Source organism: Echinops telfairi, unplaced genomic scaffold, assembly GCF_000313985.2.
Source record: "Echinops telfairi isolate 266 unplaced genomic scaffold, ASM31398v2 ScPeMD7_5592;HRSCAF=6446, whole genome shotgun sequence".
NCBI classification, from domain to species: domain Eukaryota; kingdom Metazoa; phylum Chordata; class Mammalia; order Afrosoricida; family Tenrecidae; genus Echinops; species Echinops telfairi.
Genome location: NW_022109491.1, coordinates 24,847,941 through 24,868,074, shown reverse-complemented (window position 1 = coordinate 24,868,074; position 20,134 = coordinate 24,847,941). Strand labels below are relative to the sequence as shown.

General features: G+C 57.3%; 1 protein-coding gene across 2 annotated transcripts in view; it reads left to right on the top strand.

Moving 5' to 3' along the window:
• Positions 1 to 18,780, top strand: part of TM9SF4 (transmembrane 9 superfamily member 4) — a 44,107-nt gene extending 25,327 nt beyond the window's left edge. Inside the window, exons 4-18 of one of the 2 annotated variants that reach the window (XM_004697912.2) lie at positions 3,836 to 4,004; positions 4,118 to 4,247; positions 5,534 to 5,657; positions 6,851 to 6,969; positions 7,045 to 7,156; positions 8,515 to 8,585; positions 9,767 to 9,899; positions 10,552 to 10,633; positions 10,736 to 10,811; positions 11,771 to 11,854; positions 13,091 to 13,266; positions 13,682 to 13,745; positions 14,259 to 14,378; positions 15,014 to 15,103; positions 17,072 to 18,780. In XM_004697912.2, the coding sequence (XP_004697969.1) occupies positions 3,836 to 4,004; positions 4,118 to 4,247; positions 5,534 to 5,657; positions 6,851 to 6,969; positions 7,045 to 7,156; positions 8,515 to 8,585; positions 9,767 to 9,899; positions 10,552 to 10,633; positions 10,736 to 10,811; positions 11,771 to 11,854; positions 13,091 to 13,266; positions 13,682 to 13,745; positions 14,259 to 14,378; positions 15,014 to 15,103; positions 17,072 to 17,221 (1,700 nt within the window). In that variant the 3' untranslated portion in view covers positions 17,222 to 18,780. The remainder of the gene's footprint in view (positions 1 to 3,835; positions 4,005 to 4,117; positions 4,248 to 5,533; positions 5,658 to 6,850; positions 6,970 to 7,044; positions 7,157 to 8,514; positions 8,586 to 9,766; positions 9,900 to 10,551; positions 10,634 to 10,735; positions 10,812 to 11,770; positions 11,855 to 13,090; positions 13,267 to 13,681; positions 13,746 to 14,258; positions 14,379 to 15,013; positions 15,104 to 17,071) is intronic. The other variant, XM_004697913.2, reaches the window with a different exon arrangement.
• The last annotated feature ends 1,354 nt before the right edge of the window (positions 18,781 to 20,134 follow it).

Sequence of the window (20,134 nt, the reverse complement as noted above, 5' to 3'; positions counted from 1 at the left end):
TCTGGCTAGACCAGAGGATGTATACTGGTACAGATAGGAACTGGAAACACAGGGAATCTAGGGCGAATGATCCTTTCAGAGCCAGTGGTGTGAGTGGTGATACTGGGAGGGTGGAGGGAGGGTGAGTTGGAAACGGGGAACGATTACAAGGATTTACATATAACCTACTCCCTGGGGGGTGGCCAACAGAAAAGTGGGTGAAGGGAGATGTCGGACAGTGCAAGACATGACAAAATAATAACTTATAAATTATCAAGGGTTCATGAGGGAGGGGAAAAATTAGGAGCTGATGCCAGGGGCTTAGGTGGAGAGCAGATGTCTTGAGAATGATGAGGGCAATGAATGTACAAATGTGCTGGACACAATTGATGTATGTATGGATTGTGATAAAAGTTGTATGAGCCCCTAATAAAATGATTAAAAAAAGAGAGAATAAGGGGGTTTGAGACTGTAGCCCTTTATAGAAATAGAAACCCCATCTCCTCCCATAGAGCAACTGGAGGTTTCAAACTGCTCAAACGCGCCTCGCAGTTGTTGGTAAGCTGCCCGCACCTTGGCTGAAATAGCAGGTGAGGCCCTGGCAGCAGTCTTTCATGCATGGAGCCGTTAGGCTCTAAGGTCCAGTTCTCCAGGAGTGAAAGCTGACCCCTCAAGGAAATGGCCCTCAGAGGCATGTGTTCAGCACACAGTTTTGGTGCTTCCTCTGTGCCTGCCGCTGTGGAAGGAACGTCCTGGAGATCGACACATGGATGTGCTCTCCCTGACCTGACGGACGGACGGAAGCAGTGTCTCTCCTCTCCCACCCAGCAGGGCTGTCTGCTCTGGCCAGATTCGCCAAGGGCTCTCCCAGCCCTGGGGCCCTCAGCTGACAAGCCTGTCTATGACCAGGTACTGAGGGGGCCAGAACAGACGGAGGTAGGTCATAATAGCCAGTTTAACAAAACCGGGGGTGCCACGTCCCCCGATTGCCACCCATGCCTGAGTCTTCCCTGTGGTATTGAACAGAGATTGGCTTCCGGGCCAGGGCTGGCTTTCTCACCAGCTGTCTGGGCTTGCCTGCTGCCTGCCCTCCCCCTCTCATTTCCTCTCTCCATGCCCTGCCGCGCTCCGGCCACCATGCCTGAGAAGCATCCCCAGCTTGGGCATCCAGGTCTCCTCAGCAGAGGAGAGAGATCTAGCTTTAGGGTAAAAGCACAGCACCCAAGTCAAGGTTCTAGTTTCTTCACCTATGTGCCACGCAGTCTCAGGATGACGCGTGGGGTCTGTGTGTGTCCTGGCTCATGGAGTTGGGGGAGGGGAGGGGATCCGCGCCCCGCTTGCAGTAGTTCCAAGGAGCACTTCTGGATTAGAAATGAGCCATTTCCAGACCAGGAGGGCCTCTTTCCAGTTAAACTTTGTTTCCAAATGTCAAGAAGTGCTACCTGCCTGCGTTGGGTGGCACCCCGCTCCACCCTGTGTGTGTGTTCTTCCCTCCCCTCCCAGGCTTGAGTGGAGGTGGGCAGTGGGGCCTGGTATAGGGGAAAAAGCTCACTCATGGCTCCCTCGTGTGATCAGGGGCACGCGGTTGTCTCTCGGTCATCTGTAAAATGGCAGTGGGTGGCCTGAATCACTGCGGCACAGGGCCTTGCACATGTGTTAGTGGCGCCTGTGTCACGCGGTTGTCTCTCGGTCATCTGTAAAATGGCAGTGGGTGGCCTGAATCACTGCGGCACAGGGCCTTGCACATGTGTTAGTGGCGCCTGTGTCATCCCTGGGCTTAGCAGGCTTACCTAAGTACAAGACTTCTAGAAAGGTCTGGGAGGGAAAGACTTCATCGGGACCCCCTCTGTCCTGGTCCTCTCCTAGCTGGTCTCGTCTACCCTCAAGGAATCACTTGCTGGGACTGCCACTTGGCACAGCTGAGTGAGGCCCCCGAGTGGCCAGCTGGGAGCCTTGTCACCTACCATAGATGTTGTAAACATTCACACATTCATCCACAGCCCTGACCTGTAAGGTCACTGCTTCTCCTACCTGGTATAGAACCTGAGTGTTCCTGGCTTCCCGCCCCTCACCTGCTTGGCAGAGATTCCTGCCTGCTCTGCCCCTGGCTCTGTAGACTTGGCTCCACCCTCACCGTGCTGCTCACCAGAACCATCCGTGGGGCCGCTCCCCACAGCCAGCTCTTTGAAGCCTCCATGCTTTCTTCACAAAAGGGCCTGAGCGATCTTCCAGTGACCAGATGGGCACGGCTTCCCCTGCCCTTGTTGGAAGCCCTTCCCTGGCTTCTGTTGCTTTCTGGGTACAGTTCACACTTCCAGGGTGAGCCACAGGCCCCTCGGGTCCCACTGCAGCCCACCTCTCCTTTGCTCCCCGGCTCAGTGGATCCCACAGACCCCTCCCACGCCTGCAGGGCCTATGCGGGGACTCTGCCTTCTAGTGAGGCTCTTCCCGATCTTCCCAGTTCGCCCTCTCCTCGTGGAGTGCCCGCCCTTCAGCAGCTGTCTCTCGGGCACACGTTCCTAGGTCCAGCTCCTTGGCTCTGACTCCGTGGTGCCTCTTGTTCTGGGCTGTATTCTCATCGTTGTGGCTGTTTGTCCAATCTGTCCCCCCACTGGACCAATGTCTCCCAAAGGGAGGCTGCGGAAGCAGACACCTATGCTTTCTCCTGCAGTGTGGGCTACGGGACAAAAGTTTTCATTGCCAGAGGTGGTGCTGGGTAATTTTTTTATAAGAGTGGAACCTATGCACTTGGCCATAGACTGCATAACCCCACAGTGACGTCTGTTCCCCGTGGCATCTTCCAGGCCAGGCTCCTGCTGACACCCGGTCTGCATCAGGGAGGCAAGGCGGGAGGGAGGACGGGACTAGGCGGTGAGGGGCACATCCAGGGTCCACACTTGTCGAGCGAGGAGTAGACCAGGTGTACCTGAAGGCCAGCCCCACTTTCACATCGCCGTAGAACCATGGGTGCACTCGGTGAGGCTGGGGGGCTGGCCGTCCCTTGCTGCTTAGGGCCTGTATGCCCACACCCAGCGGCAGGTTATTCCCAGGCAGCAGGCATGCCCAGGGCCGGCCAGCTTGTGAAATAAAAAGATGCTTCAGCAAAAACCCTCAGGTGGTCCATTCCCCCCTGCTCTGCTCCCTGCCATCACCAGACTCCGAAGACAGAACTAGGCCTCTGCCCTTAACGAGCTTCCACAAGGCAGGGGGCAGGGAGCAGCCTGGTGTGCAGAGCCCCATCACCATTGGCAGTGGGAGTACTTGCTGACTGACCCCTTACTTCCCAGGAGATGGGCACGTGTGTCCCCATTTTACAGATGGGGAGGTTGAGGCTCAGTGAAGTTTATCAACGCATCCTAGAATGCTCAGCTAGTAAGTGGCAGAGCTAGGATTTGAACACAGATGGCATGGAATCAGAGCCCACTGTCTTCAAGGCTATATGACGTTGCCTCCCTAGGGAGGAGACTCAGAGGAAGGAGAGGCAAGCTCTGTCCTGAAGAGCCCAGGGAGAGCTTCCTAGGGATAGGGAAATAGGAGCTAGGCTGGAAGGCTGAGGGGGCGTTTCTGGGCTCGGGCTGAGCAGGGCACCCCAAGGTGTGGACAGATAGGTCCAGAGGCCTGACAGTGCGGGGAGTTCAGTGAGCTCCGAGAGGTTGGTGGTGCTTAACCATGAAGGCAGAGGGGCAGGTGGAAGTCGGTTGGCTTGGCCCAGATGAGGAAGAACCTTGACTGCCCAGCCAAGGAACTGCTGAAGGCCCTGGACATCCATATTTGCCTGTGGTTCTATGTGTGACTCTACTGACCTCAGCAACCTCAGGGCTGAAGCTCTGAGCTCTGTCTGTCTCTCTTACGGCAGGAGAGGTGCTGAGAGGGGACCGGATTGTCAACACCCCTTTCCAGGTTCTCATGAATAGTGAGAAGAAGTGTGAGGTTCTGTGCAGCCCGGCCAACAAACCCATGACGCTGACCGTGGAGCAGAGCCGGCTGGTGGCTGAGCGGATCACAGAGGACTACTATGTCCACCTGTAAGTGGGCCTCTGCGCCCTGCTGCCATCGGCTTGGGGGTGGAGGTTGGTGCGGGCGATGGCACACTTGAGAGAGGCCCTCCAGAAGCACTGAGCATGGCATTGGTTTCCAGCATTGCCGACAACCTGCCTGTGGCCACCCGCCTGGAGCTCTACTCCAGCCGTGACAGCGAGGACAAGAAGAAGGAGAAGGACGTGCAATTTGAGCATGGCTACCGGCTGGGCTTCACGGACGTCAACAAGGTGGAGTATCTGCGCTGTGCGTGGCCGGGGATTTTGGGGGCCCTGCCAGGAGGGGAGACAGCATCCCTCCAAGGTCAGACTCCATGTTAGAAGATTAAAGGCAATCCCTTCCCCCACACAAAAAAGTGGGATTTCATCATTTCTTAGGAGAGGGCTACATCGTAGTCATGACCTGTGGGCCCCTGGGTTGGATCATGCCTGCCTGCGCCTGCAGCTTCCCCTCTGTGAGCCTCCCTGTCCTCAACTGTGAAACGCAGTGCCAGCCATCTGTGCCCCATGGGGGTGTACAGAGAGCAGCAAAGCGTCCCTCTGGGCCCACTGTAGCACACACTCAAGCCATTGCCATCAAGTAGATGTCCACTGAGTAGCCTTGTGGCCCCCGATGGACAGGACAGGGTAGGACTGCCCCGAGGGTTTCTCAGGCTGAAGTCTCTGCAGAGAGACTTCACTGCCATATCCATGTTCCGGCGCCAGCCTTTAGGTTTGCCGCCAGTCCCTTCAGCCTCGGCGCCGGGGTTGCTTCCTTCTAGCACCAGACACTCCGAACCGCACCCACTGCCCTCGTGTCCCAGCAGGCGCACAGTAGCCCTGTAGGGCGGGCTAGGAGCAGCTCCGTGGGTCTCCCAGGCGGAATCTGCACAGGAGTAGAAAGCCTCCTCTTTCTGGTGCTGCCACACTGCTGCCCTCTGGGTTGTCGTGGCACAGTGTGTAAGCACTCGGTCAGCAGGGCCCCATTCTCACGGCACAGCCCTGAGAAGTAGGCTTACGGAGGCAGGTCTCTCTGCCCAGCTTTCTCATGATCTGAACTCATAGCGCCCACTCGGACTGAAGGGCAGGGGTGTTTCTTTTGGGGTACAACCCCATCCTGAAGGCTTCTTCCCTGACTGGAAAGAGCATTGGCAGAATGAGGCCCGAATCTTGGTCCCACTTACCTTTCCCCAGAGAATTCCAGAAAGGGCACGCTGTGTGCTTAGACTGCCCCTGAAGTGGGCAGGGGCAGAAAACAGGGAGACTTGACCTGAGTGGAGTCGGGTCCCATTCCAGCGGGGTGAGTGCTGTGAACAGGGAGAGAGCAGGGACTGATCCTGGGGCAGGTGGATTAGTGCAGCTTAGAAAATGATGGGGGGAAAGAGAGAGAGAGAAGAAAATGATGGCCCGAATGCCTAGGTGAGGGTTGGAGACGGCACGGGGAGAAAGAGCAGTGCCCTGGAAGGTGGGAGCAGCTGAGTGTGGGCGGGGCGCCTGGGTCTGGGCTCCTAGCCCCGGTCTGCATTGCTCTCTTCCAGATCTATCTGCACAATCACCTCTCGTTCATCCTTTACTACCACCGGGAGGACGTGGAGGAGGACCAGGAGCACATGTACCGCGTCGTCCGCTTCGAGGTGATTCCCCAGAGCATCAGGCTGGAGGGTGAGTGGGGAGGTCTGGCCAGAGGGGCAGGGCTGGACGGGCTGGGCTTCCACACCCAGGGGCTCCTCACCCCTGGCTCCTGAAATGCCCTCTAGACTGATGGGCCTGGGTATGGCCTTTGGCCTGCCTGAGCCAGGGCCACCTCATTCCCATTCCAGAGGGGTGGGAGGGCTGACATTTGTCATGCCCAGGGGTGCACACCTCACCATTCTTAACCACCTCCCAGCGACCTCCCAGGAGGCAAGCCTGCTGGCTACCGAGGAGGACCCAGAGACTCAGAGGGGCTGTAACCCGGCCGAGGGCAGGGCTGCAGCTTCTTCTGTTCTGCTCCCTCTGCTGGGTGAAGGATGGGCCCAGTCAGCAGGGAGAGAACTTGAGAGCCTAGGCCAGCCCTGGTGAGGCCTGCCCAGACCTGGTTTCAGCATCCTCTCATCCCCCCTCCCCCACCACAGGGCCTGGCCTCTGGTCCACCTGGTGGTTTTCTGAATGCTCTGGAAGTGCGTTTCAGATACAGTCTTAGACAGACCCTAGTGTAGGATGTAGACCAACCCCCTCCCGCCCCGGGGCAGTTACATGGGCAGACTGTGCTTGTCTGAACGTGGGGCCTTGGCAGCATCTGCTCTTGAAGCCTGGAAACCATGGCCAGTACCCAGCACGGGGCCTGGCGCAGCCACAGCCCTCCAGTTACTCCCGCCTCAGAGCCACCCTGGGCAGGGTTTCCGAGGCGAGACCACTGCTTGGAGCAGGACCCCCTCCCCTGCTCCCCCGAACCACAGGTGGGCTTGAACTTGCGGCTAGCAGACTGATGCTTACAGGACAGCGCCACCAGGGCGCTTCACCTGACACGTAAAACATGCCTCTTCTCAGCCCTCGGGTTGAATGAATGACCTGAGGGACAGGTGAGGAGGTGGGTGAAGGAAGGAAGGCGGCATCTTCAGGACTGAATCGCTAACATGCCAGGAGGACTGACTGAGTGAAGGATGCACGTGGTGGGGCGGGGTGAGGCAGCGCTGTGTGCTCTGTGGGGTGCTGGCGGAGTGGAGAAACGGGTGGGTGCAGTGGAGAAAGACTGAGAGGCCAGGGCTCTGGGGAGCCAATGTCACCAGCTGTCCCTACCTCCCCTGGGCCCCGAAGGCCTGGTTCCCGGCAGCTGCAGCCCCCTCAGGACAAGACTGAGTCTCTGTCTCTCACAGACCTCAAAACAGATGACAAGAGCTCATGCACCCTCCCCGAGGGGACCAACTCCTCACCCCAAGAAATTGACCCCAGCAAGGAGAATCGGCTCTTCTTCACCTACTCTGTACACTGGGAGGTGAGCGACCCGGAGCAGGGACAGGGAGGAGGGCTTGGGCCTGACCAGGAGCTAAGTACTCCCTCCCCCACCCAGGAAAGCGACATCAAGTGGGCCTCTCGATGGGACACTTACCTGACCATGAGTGACGTGCAGATCCACTGGTTTTCCATCATCAACTCCGTGGTGGTGGTCTTCTTCCTGTCGGGTGAGTGGTCTCAGGAGTCTGCAGGGGGTGGGGGCTGCTGCGGCGTTTTCAGGGCCAGTGTGGGGCACCCCAGGCATCAGGTGGACAGAGCTACAGGTGCTGTCTGCTTTGGAGCGCTCACCACAGGAAGTCAAATCCAAGGGGCTGTCCACAAGTTCATGGGGAAATTCTGTTCTCTCTCTCTGTTCCCTTTGTCCATGAATGTTTTGAAGCTCCCTCTGTCCTTTCTATGATGGATTCAGCCAAGGTCCTTTTGCTGCCATGCCCAGGTGTCTAGCCAGCCCCGCCCACGGTCTGCCCTCCTGGGCTCTGTTCTAGTGGTGGGAGGGGAGGGGGCTCCTGACACAAACAGCAGATGAGCAGTGGGGTTCCCACTGAAGCCAAGCGCTGTGGCCAAGGGGAAGCGTGGGCAACGGCTCCTTTAGAGAACGGCTGTGGGGGGAGGAGGTCCATCATTCAGAGACCCAGGGAGAACCCTGCTCTGCAGCCGGCCAGGCTGAGCAGGAAGCGGCTGGTGAGGGTGGTGGGCAGAGGTGAGTGAAGTGACTCATTTCACCATCAAATGAGAAGGCAGGAGAGCGTGGTTGGCTGCCATCGAGGCAGTTCCAGCCTGTCGCCACTCTACCACACGGTTTCCAGCTAAGCCTGTCAAGCTTCACGAGCGCAGACAGCCAGCCTCCTTCTCCTCCCTGGGAGCGCCTGGTGGGTTTGAGCCACGGACCTTGCCGCTACGGCCACTGCCGTGGCCTGCTGGCTTGCGCTGGCTGGGTTGTCCGAGGCGATCGTGCCAACCCTGCTCGAGGCCATGTTAGCTCCTGTTGGTGAAGTGTTCCAGCGGGAGCAGCTGCTTGGTCAAGGACTTCACGCTGCAACATCTCAGTCCTTGAAGCTCCATGAGCTAAACCTAGAAGCAGTGGCACCGTTAGCTCCAGATCAGAGAGCCTCGAGAGGGACCCAGGGCCATGGACATACAGAGAAGGGGCCTCTGAGCCGCTAGGGCTGTCGAGAGGGGGAGCTGCCAGTCAGCATGCGGAAGCATGAGGATTAGCCAGGGCAGGGAGGGGTATGCAGACAAAGGTAGTGAATGGCTGGGATCCAGGGGCTTCCTGAAGAGCTAACGAAAAGAAAACCAACAAGTCGCCAGAACTAGGGGAAGATGGGACTGGAGTGGAGAAGCTGGGGCTGCGCTTCCTGGAGCATGAGGAGTGTCCTTGCCCAGCTGCTTTTCATCCCCCTCCCTGGGGGTCCCCTCCCTGGACCTGAGACCCTGCACTGCCAGCTTCTGCTGGAGGAAGCCACACCATGCCAGGCGACAAGGCTGGTCATGCTCATGACTGCTGCTCACCCGTCTGTTTCAGGCATCCTGAGCATGATCATCATCCGGACCCTCCGCAAGGACATTGCCAACTACAACAAGGAGGATGACATTGTACGAGGTCTTGGCTGGGGAGGGAGGGACCAGGAGGCAGAGGGCAGAATCAGTGAGGGGGGGTAAGGGGCTGGCTAGCAAAGTAGCACTGTGAATCGTTTCCATGTGAATCGTTGGCCAGGAGACAAGCTCCTTCACATACCACCCGCGAAAGCATGGACCATTTTCTGAATGGCAATTGGCAGTTCATGAAAGAACTGTAAAATAGGAGCTTCCCATGAAAGGATAATTATTCTAGTCGAATTTTCCTCGGAATCCTGAGTCACGCCTGGCACTTAATCCACAGATGTTTACCGCAGCTTTGTTTATAATTGAGAGAAGTCAGGTAGAGCCGTTTTGCCCCACCTGCAGAGAAGTTAAATTATGACTTAGCCCCACCGGGAAGGTTGTGTAGACTTGAACACTGGCTGTTCAGGAAATGCCCACAGCCCAGCTGAGAGTGCCACTGAGAGTGACAGATGCACAGTCAACGCAGCGTGTGCCCGAGGGACACGTCCGTGCCGCCTATGCACACGTCACAGCGCGGAGACCCAGGAACAAAGTTCCTCACCCTGGAGTCGATTCTGACTCATAATGACCCTCCCAAACAGAGCTGAACCACCCCTGTGCGTTTCCATGACTGCAAATCCTATGGGAGCAGAAAGCCTCGTCTTTCTCTCCCTGAGAGGCTGGTGGTTTTGAACTGCTGACCTTGGCATTAGCAGCCCAGCACATAACCTACTACACCACCAGGGGGTGACATCATCAGATACTAGTCTCTTCCTCACACCTTTCTGTATTTTTAGAAGTTTGTCTGGCAGCATTATTTACTCATTTTTGTTCATTGAAAATCATATTAAGAAACTAAAAATCGATTTTACTTTTTTCCTTTTAACTCATACAAGCCAGAGCACCTGTTTCTGCTGTCCAACCCCCGTGTGTGGCAATGCAGCCTCTCTGGGCTTTAGAGCTAGAGTTTGGGGGTGATTTCTCCTGCTGAACCCTGGCCATCCTGGCTGTCCCTTCCTGTCCCCTGTGGTGCTCTTTTGAGGAGCACTCTCTCCCGTCACTGACACCCCTGTGTTTTCAGATTGTGCCAAGAAGGGACTGGTGAGCCCCTGAGGGATGCTCAGCCTGCAGGGGGCATGGGTCTTTGGGGGCTGGTCCCTGCGGGCCCCTGTCACTCTCTCCCTGGCCTGCAGGAGGACACGATGGAGGAGTCGGGGTGGAAGCTGGTGCACGGCGACGTCTTCCGGCCCCCGCAGTATCCCATGATCCTCAGCTCCCTGCTGGGCTCGGGCATACAGCTCTTCTGTATGATCCTCATCGTCATCTGTGAGTGCGCTGGGGCAGCAGGGACAGTACCTCAGGGAGAGCAGGGCGGACGCCCAGCTGAGGACGAAGGCTCGGTCCTCTTGGCCTCCCAGGCCAGTCCTGTGTGCAGTGTCCGCCATGGCCACTCAGTCCCTGAGGCTCACATCTCGGCTCTCTGAGGGGCCTTCTGTTGCGACTCAGCAGTCAGGAATGGCACTGGAACAAAGTTAAGTGACCTGCCCAAAGGTCACTTTTGGCTGGTCAGTGCCAGGGGGAGGACCTAAACAGGCTCCTTTCTCATGGTTTTAGTTGGCTGTGGAGTCCGTCTGCCTCGGTGTCCCTCTCAGCCCTGTGACCTCAGGCCAGCCCTTCACCCAGGGCCTTCGTTTCCTGGTCTGGAAACCGGGGGAGATGGCCCTCTCACTGGCAGGGAGACAGGTGGTCAGTAAGCCAGCATCTCCAAGGCCCTTAGCCCCAAACATGCTGTGTCACAACTGCCCTGCGGGCCGGCCAGGGCCTCGGAGCTGCTGCAACCCTCTGAGCCCCACAAAGACCCCCACCTTCTCCGTGCGTGGCAGGGAAGTACCCAAGGGAGAAGGCCGAAGATCTCCAGTGAGAGTGGGTGGTGGGGGCGGCGGGCAGCCCTGACCCTGCCCTCTCGCGCCCTCTGCAGTTGTGGCCATGCTGGGCATGCTGTCACCCTCCAGCCGGGGAGCTCTCATGACCACCGCCTGCTTCCTCTTCATGTTCATGGGGTAGGTCTGAGTGCTGGGGGGTGGCTGAGGCCCGCCACCCCCCCACCCACCCCAGCCCTGACTAACCCACCCCTGCTGCGGCTTGCTGCTCTTTCCCCACAGGGTGTTCGGTGGCTTCTCCGCTGGCCGTCTGTACCGTACGCTGAAAGGCCACCGGTGGAAGAAGGGCGCTTTCTGCGTGAGTGTCCTAACCCGTTTGTTTCTTTGTCTCGCACAGCCCTGGGCCTGTTTCCCCATCTGCCCAGTGGGGTTAGCTCTCAGGGTTGTTGCACAGGTGGAAAGAGAGGTGCACATAAGGCTCTTGGCACAGCGCTGGCACTCAATGCTGAAGGCCCTGGGGTGTGGGGCACAAACACAGTGACCCCAGCAGTGGAGGTGGAGTGCCAGGTTATGGCATCTCAGTCACCACGCTCTGTAGCCTGGGGGCCTCAGGGTGGCAGGAAGGAGCCTCAATTCCGTGTCACGAATGCTGCTTCTACATGCCTAGATCTAGCCCAAAGAGTCTTGAGTAAGTGGGCAGAGAACTGAGGTACTGGTGTCAGGCCACCTGGGCCAGACCTCCCGGTCCGCCCCTAGCGGTGACATAAAGGAGTATTTCTGGGCCTCAGTGTAGAAACGAGGAGCAGTCATCCCATCTCGAGCTTCTGGGAGACGAGAGGTGTGGAGTCCAGCATCTGCTCTCCCAGGACTCAGAGCCTAGCCTCTGTGATGTTGCTGTTGCAACCCAGAGGCTCTGGAGTGGGGCTGAGGCCTGCTGTCTTCTCATTCCAGTCCCCCGAGCCCTCTACCCTCAAACTCTTTGAAGCCCCTTGTAGATGTTGTCTAAGGTAGTCTGTCACTCCTGTACTGAGTGTCCAGTGTGTTCGCATTGCTGGACGGGCAGCCGGGAGGCAGTCAGGCCCTGCTTCTCCCAGGGAGCGCAGCCTAGCGGCCATGGGGCTGGCTCTGACCAGGGAACCAAACCGCATTACAGATGGGCTGAGGGCACAAAGCCGGAGGCCCCCATGTGGAAGTTCAGGAAAGGCTTTCTCGAAGGAAAGAGATGAGCTGAGTACTGAAGGGCTTGGGGGGATGGTGGGGATGGTGTGAGAAGCTGTGGTCTAGGATGCCGCTCCCAGCCTGCGCCCCTGCTTCCAGACAGCAACGTTGTATCCTGGGGTTGTGTTCGGCATCTGCTTCGTGCTGAACTGCTTCATCTGGGGAAAGCACTCGTCGGGAGCGGTGAGTGTCTCCCCATCCCACGGCTGGCAGCTGGGCTCAGCCCTACTTCCTGCCACTCGCCTTCCCGTTTCTGAGCCCCAGAGCTCTGTTCCCATCCCCTGGAGCTCACTGGGGTTTCCCCAGCCCTGCCCATCCATCTGCCCTGTCCTGACCCTGGCCTTCCTGTGGCCTCCTCTGGACCAATGCTCGCTTCTCTAAAGGGAGGTTTTTCACTGTCCAGGGGCCAACTGGGGAATTTCCCTTTGTTCTCAACTGAGGGAGGTGACTGGGTGTGCGTATAATCAGCTAGTGGCCCCAAACGGCATCACTCCCAGCTGCAGCCCTGGAGGTGCGGCCGGAGAGGAAGGGGAGGTTCTGCCAGGCCCAGTCCATTGGTAGCCGCTGCCTAGGCCTCAGCAAGTGGAGGCTGAGCCTGGCTGACTGGTCAGGCGGTGTCTTCTCATGGAGCCGGAGTTGCCATGGCCAGCCGCCCTCCCTGCAGGTGCCCTTTATGAGGCCCCGGGCAGCCTCCCAGGCCAGGCAGCCAGCAGAGGTTGAGAACTACACACTCATTGTAGAAACCGTGGAGAAGTTAGAGAAGACAAATCCTGAGTAATCCAACTGCCAAGGGATAAGTACTCAGTCTGTAATGTGTACTCTTTCCATCTTTTCCCTGTCCACAGATACATGTACAGCGGGAACTGTAACTTTAAAACCATCAAGTAATGTCAACGCGTAACTCACATGGGTGGGGGTGGGAATGGGGGTGCCGGGCCTCGATAAAAGCACTGTGTCATACATGTTGGAGACAAGAAGTCCTTTCTGCACATGTCTTGTGACCACTGTGAGAGAGAGTAAAGAGGGAAATGGGAGTTGGTCTGAACCTCCCACCCTCCACTGAGGAAGTACTGTGTGCTTTACCAAGCAGAGGGGAGACTGTCCGCTCCCATAAAGATTTCTCGTCTGGGGAAGTGAGTTCCCAGGGGCCCCGCTCTGTGATGGTCCAGCCCGAGTGTAGGAACAACACTCACCGTGTGCATATACGTCTACGATGTCCTCCCACCTCCCTTCATTTTCCCAGATCTCTCCTCCTTCCCTGCTCTTCCCACACTGTCTTGGGGCCAAGCTCCTTCTCTGGGACACCCCAGCTGCCCTGGGGCCCAAGGGCAGCTGTGTCCTCAGGCCCTGTGTGCGTGGCGGCCCGTCAGAAACCTGCCCCTGGGCCTTATGGGGGCCTTGTGGGCCCTGTGTCCCCAGGTGCCCTTCCCGACCATGGTGGCTCTGCTCTGCATGTGGTTTGGGATCTCCCTGCCCCTCGTCTACCTGGGCTACTATTTCGGCTTCCGCAAGCAGCCATATGACAACCCCGTGCGCACCAACCAGATCCCCCGGCAGATCCCCGAGCAGCGGTGGTACATGAACCGGTTTGTGGGGTGAGTTCATCTGCGCAGGTGTCCCTGAGCTGTTCCCCCAGTCCCAACCCCAACTCTCTGGTATCTGGCAGACCTGCTGCCGCCTTAGGGCTTAGCTTCCGCTCACTCCGAGCTGGTGAGCAGCAGCCGCAGCAGCCTTGGTGTCGGCCGAGGACCCAGGCCAGGAAGGGGAGTGGGAGGGGTGTGAGACAGGTCAAGTGCAGCACTTAAAATTAAAAGTTAGGCACATCACCTCATCTATCCGTACCTCTTTATAATGGGGAGAATGATCCCCACACTTGCTCCCTCTCAAGGGGTTACTATGCTCCAAACTGCTGCCAAAAGAGGGCACTCTCGCATGCCCTCTCGAGTTAGCTCTTGACCCTGGTGCTGGCCTGGCGGTCTCCCTGCAGCGTCACCCTCCCTCCCACTGCAGCATCCTCATGGCCGGGATCCTGCCCTTCGGAGCCATGTTCATCGAGCTCTTCTTCATCTTCAGTGTGAGTCCTGGGGTCTCACCTTCATCCTGAATGGGAGTAAGAATCCTGCCTGTCTGGGTGGCTTTGAAGGTCAAATGAGCTGGTAGGGGCACTGGGGGAGGTGTTTGAGGCTCGGGGTGGGGGTTGGCGAAAAGACCACGTCAGTGAAACTGCAGTGTGAGTCACCCCCAGGATTCGTCCTGAACCCCTAGCTGTTTGCACCTCAGTTACTTGCTTTAAAACTCTGAGGAAAATGGGGGCGTGGGGGTGGCCCTTGCTTCCCAGGGTCACCGTGAGGCTGAACCGCCTCATGTGAGAGGTGCTGGTTAGTGGCTGCAGAAGTGCGGACGGCCCTCCTGTCCCAGGAGGCCTTCCCAGAGTCACGCCAGCCTGACTGCCGCAGCGTAGTGTGTGATGGGATCAGGACAGTGTCCCCGTCCCTGCCCTGCTGAGTTCCAAAGGGCGCCTTTCCTGAGCCCAGGTGGGGTGTGGGGGCCAACCCCTGAAGGCCAGCTGTGGTCTGTCCACCCGCAGGCCATCTGGGAGAACCAGTTCTATTACCTCTTTGGCTTCCTGTTCCTCGTCTTCATCATCCTGGTGGTGTCCTGCTCCCAGATCAGCATCGTCATGGTCTACTTCCAGCTGTGTGCAGAGGTGAGGCCGGGCCACCCCGATCAGCTCATGAAGAGGCTAGTCTGGGTTTGCAGTAGGGATGCGCACACTCACGCACACACCGGGCCTCTTCCTGGCCCTGAGGTCTTGACTCAGTAAGTGACTTGGCCCCACAGAGCCCACACTGGACTTGGTGACACCCAGCTCAGCGCATAGCAAAGTGGCCACCACAGCTTGGTGAGAGGACAGCTGGCTTGTCAGTTGTGAGTCCACCCCAGTAGTAGCTTTTTCAACAGGTCCATGCAGCCGAGTGACCCGTCCTCCCTCTGGTGACCAGCTCTTGGAAGGGCAAGGTAAACCTGGGCTCTGGAACGAGCTGCCAAGCCCAGAGTCCTGGCTCACCCAGGCAGGAATAGGACCTGCCTGAGGGGGTGCTCAAGGGTCCCGTGAGCTGGCCTGCACAGCACATAGGAAGTGCCAGGCTGGAATTGCAAAAGTTACCTCCTTGTAACCCACGGTCCTGGTATAACCACTATCACAGCAGAGAGAAAGTGTTCCCATCACCCTCCGACCTCTTCTCCCCCAGCGTTGTGAGCGTGAGCTTGCAGGCACCTGTGACCCTCAGGCGGTGGGTCTGCGGGAGATGTGGTGTCACTCTGTCCCTGGTTCCTTCGCAGGATTACCGCTGGTGGTGGAGGAACTTCCTGGTCTCTGGGGGATCTGCGTTCTACGTCCTGGTCTACGCCATCTTTTATTTCGTTAATAAGGTACTGCTCTCCTTAGGGGAGCTCCTTTTCCCTCTCAGGCCAGGAGGGTGCTGGGGGGCAGGGGGAGGCAGGGATCAGATGTCTGGGTCTTACTGTCTTGCCAAGAGAGGGGAGGGCAGAACCATGATAGAACTGCTGCTGCTCTGGAGTCGGGACCTTCGGGGAAAGGAGAGAGTCTCTCTGAGAGTCTCCCTTGTCTGGGAGACAAGAGCCTGCAGGAGAAAAACAGTACATGCACACACACACACACACACACACACACACACACACACACACTACGTGGTGCATTCATGTGTCACCTCACCAGGAAGGCAGGGCTGGGAAAGAGTCGGAAGAAAGATCCCGCATTCCCCCAAAGAAGATAGGCAAGAACAGGAAAATGACAGCATAAAGACAGTTGGTGAGAGGACTTAAAGACAAGACTACAATTAATTGTCTCTAGAACCTAAGGATGGGAGCTCAGGCTTCCTGTTCCGGCCGTGCTAGGAGAGGGCAGGAGGGCTTCCCCTGCATCCAGGAGGCCAGCTGGCAGCTGGACAGCCGGCCCTCCCCAAGTGTGTCAAATGAAAGCGGGGCTCTGTGCCTGGTGTTTGCTTGGTTGGCTTCATTCTGCCGGCATCTCTCTCTACATGGGGACCAGAGGGCGCCCTCGAGCAGGGCTCGCCTTTACTGTCAGGTGTCAGCCTCAGGCAGCCCTGGGGCTGTGGTTGTGAGTTGAGCTGTGACCCTCGAGTTCAGTGGCTCCAAACCACCAGCCATTCCTCAGGAGAAGGATGAGGCAGTCTTGGGAACCCACATGGACAGCTCTCCCCTCTCCCCTAGGGCCTCTCTGAGTTTGCATCGGCTGGATGGCAGTGAGTTGGATTTGGGTTTGGTCAGCCTCAGGGCTTTACTGGAGTCACATGCCCCCTCCACTGTTTGCCAAGACCCCTCAGATGATGTGTCCTGCTTGGCTAGCGTCAGCCTGGCTCGAGGATTGACAGTCCCAACAGAACCACTGGGTAGGGAGTGGGGTCCCCCAAACAAAGAACCTGGAAGAGGTAAGACAGGAACCAGCCACTGTTGTCCTCCACTGACCCCCTAGAGCGAGCATATCATACCCTCTGGTCCTTCTTCCCTTCAGCCCCACTCAGCCTCTCTGACGCTCAGAACCCCTCCTGACCCCTTCTGTGAAATGAGGTCTTTGGCCTGCAGGAGGCCTAGGGCCTTTCCAGCTCTACCTCCTGGCCCCTTTTAACCACCACCCTGCCCCTCCCTCTCCAGCCATGAGAATGTTTCTAAGAATGGGTTGACCACACACAGTGTTCGCCCCCAGTGTGAATTGTCTTCTGGGGTCCTGGCCTCCCAGGACCCTGGGACAGACCTGTTAGAACAGTCTAGAATGTGAGTGTGTTCAGAGCACGGGGTCAGATGTGAATGGAGGTGACGGGAGAGTCTCTGGAGGAGAGGCTGTAGGCCGAGCTGGCTTGCTGGCCTCCAGCTGGGCCCCTGGCACCATCCTCAACCCTGCCTACTGCTCTGGCCTCACAGCAGTCCACTCCTTAATCCTCAGGCCCAAGAAGGGGCACCACTGCGGCCACTGCTACCCAGGCTTATCTCTGCCCTAGGAAGACTCTGCCTACCACTGGAGGTAGTGGCATTGGGCCTTGGGCTTCTCGCTCTTTAGACCCAAGTTCAAATCCCAGCACCCTAGCTGTGTAGCTGGGTGATGGTGAACCCCTGTGCTCCAGCAGTTCAACAGAATAGTAACCTTCCATTGTTGGACACACACACACACACACACACACACACACACACACACACACACACACACGAGGCAGTCCTGGTACACGTACAAGTGTGCCAGAGCTGTGAGCAGCGTTCACTGGCCTTAGTGCTGCCACTACATCATTGGGGTGGCGGGTCACGTTGCTGGGGTCGGCTGGCACTAAGCGTCCACCCGTCTTCTTGCCCCCCCTTGTGACCCAGCTGGACATCGTCGAGTTCATCCCCTCCCTCCTCTACTTTGGCTACACGGCTCTCATGGTCCTGTCTTTCTGGCTGCTCACGGGCACCATCGGCTTCTACGCTGCCTACATGTTTGTGCGCAAGATCTACGCCGCCGTGAAGATCGACTGACTAACCAGGGTGGACCATGGCCAGGCCCACTCTGTCCTCGGACAGGAAAGCCACCCTGCGTGGGGACCCGCAGGCACACAAAATAAAAGTAACTCCTGCTCATTTGGAATGTGACTCCTGGCACGGTGTTCCTGGATCTGGGGCTGCGCGGGGAGGGGCGACCTGTAGATAATCCTGCATTTTCCTTCATCATCATATTCCAGTTCTATGGGGGATGACTTTTTTGGTGGGTTCCCCCCACACCTTTTTTTTTTCTTCCATGCTAAAAAAGTTCCTTCCAGCAGGAACTCTTGAACCTGTTTATTCAGGTTTGTTTTGGGTTTGAGCTTTTGGGGTTTTTTTTCCCCCCTAAGTGTTTTATTTTGGACAAGTGGATCCAGGATGGATAAATTCACCGTGATGCTGGGTTTTGGTCACTGGCTCCACCTCAGTTCCTCAGAGCTGCTGGCCACCCCATGATGACCTGGAAGAGGAGGTGCCGGGAGGCCCTCCTGGGGCCGTGCCCCTGCCGGCGGGCCTTCACCACTGAGTCCAGGATAGAGCACAGCGCGCGGCCCAGACCTGTGTGCTTAGTGCCAACCAGCCTCCGCCACCTGTGCCCGAGAGGGCTTCAGCCAAAAGAGCAAGCTCGAACCACCCTGGCACAGAGCATCAGGAGGGTGCTGTACCCAGCCAGGAGGAAGAGAAGAGACTTGCGGTAGCCTGGCCCCCAGCACTGCACCAAGGAACCTGGAACCAGGGCCGAGTCTGTCTGCGGAGGGGGACTGCAGCCGCCCCGTCGGGATTGCACCGATCTGCAGGAGGCTGCTCCTCTCCCCAGCATGTGCTGGAAACAGGCCCCTCCTTTTGTGGGCAGGGAGGGCCTTCTCTGTGTGGGGTCCCGGGCCTCCCTCCATGTCCACACTCTCACACACACACACACACACACACACACACACACAGCCGCCTCTCCAGGACTCCCAGAAAAGAAAGCACTGTGAGGAGAAAGGGGAGGTAAGTGCTGCGGGGCCTGCCCGAGGCCCTAGGGCTGGTCAGGGGCCCAGGCTCTGGGCAGTTAGGACAGGGCTGCTCCACCCCACCCTGTCCCACCCCCACGTCAAAACCGTTCGTGGTCCAAGACCAAACCCACTCTGGGTGAGCGGGTAAGTGGGACTCCCATCACGAGACACAGCTCCCGCTGCAGGGGGGCTAGCTACACCCCCAGTCTCCCAGCAGCCCTCACCAGCTCCATCAGTCCAGCCAGTGAGCTGCTCACTGGTCTCTTGGTGACCGGCAGTGCCAAGCAGTGTCCACCAAGATCCCATCAAAGAGAGGGAACCCAAGCATAAAGAATGATTTTGAAGTCATTCATTCAACCTTGAATTCCCCGCCCCCCCCCCAAGAGGTTGGTTTGTTTTTTTTGTGGGGGAGGGAGTGGGAGTGGGGCAATGACTCCTCTGAGGGATCAGTCAGTATCGATTTCTCTCTTTTTTAATCCTCATCACTATTGTTTTTAATTACACAATGCCTGTATGCCTTTTTTCGGTCCAAATTGTAAATAAATGTGTCATCACCCTGTGGTTCTGAGTCCGGAGTCTCCTGGCAGGGTGGTGGCATGTGAGGGAGGCAACTTCCCCAGATGGGTGGGGTTGGGCGGTTTCCCTCAAAACTCATTCCAGGGCTTGGGCCCCTGCTGCTCCCCTATCTGCCTTGGGAAACAGTTGCCTGCCCTGTCCCACAAGCAGGAGCTGGCTATTGGGTGGGAGCGTTGGTGGCGTTAGGACTTGGATTCGTGGTGTGTCTTACAGCCACGTGACTTCACCTCTATCATGGACACAGGGCTTCTTCCAAGCAAGCAACAGGGAGAGAGGATTGATTGATGGATCACCCAGGCCGGAGATGAAGGAGCCCCACAGACCAGGCTGGCTGCCCTCGTGAAGATTGGCAGCCTCAAATCTCTGGAGGGCTGCTCTGGATCCACATGGACCTGACGGGAGGGGCTCGGTTACATTCATTGGGTTTGGGTGTTGGTGGGATCAAGGAGCTCACAGGCTAGCCTCAGGCCTCTGCCTGCCCCACAATCCGTCTTGGCCCCAGTGAGGAGCGGGTAGAACAGAGCACTCCAGACCTACATCATCCAGTTTGTTAGAACCAGAGAGAAAGTACCTTGCTCTTGACTTGAATGGATTCAATATCTATCAACTCAAAGCCACGTACACCCTCTGATTGGCATCACCCAGATTGCTATGTACATGTCTTAAGCAGCCACCCCTCCTGCTGGAGTGAGGGCTAGAGGGGAGGGCAGGCTGGTGATGGCCCAGCCCGAGCACAGGTCTTGAGTGTGCTAGATACTGTAGGTTTTAGGCCTGGTGACAAAGGACGTTTCCCAAGGTAAGGGATGTGGAGCAAACAAAACATTACCAGTGACGCATCCCCTCCCCCAACTCCAAGCTTCAGTTCCCTTGTCTGCAGCGGGGCTGGTTCCAATTTTTGGACCTCTGTCCCAGGCACCCTCCCTAACTGGTCAGTCTCAGGTTGTTAGACCCCTGTTACAGAAGCGGTTACTAGGTATGTTAGGTTTTTCTAACCTTGGATTTTAAATAATTGTATTGAGGTATCGTGGGCATAAACTGCAGGCGGTCCCCAAGCTATAAACATACAGCTGGTAGTTACAAACTAGCCCATCTCTAACGGGTTCCATTAAAAACTGGAGGGGTATACGAAGGGTACCCCTCAAAACAATACACCTGCTCATACAGCCATTTTAGTGTACCAGTTTTTGGCAAAAAACAGGATACCTTTCTTGATCCACACACCTTACTTACCTGACCTCATTCCATGTGACTTCTTTTTGTTTCCATGAATGAAGAGGGACATGAAAGGACAGCAATTTGATGATGCAGAAGAGGTGAAGACAAAGCAAGGGAGGTACTG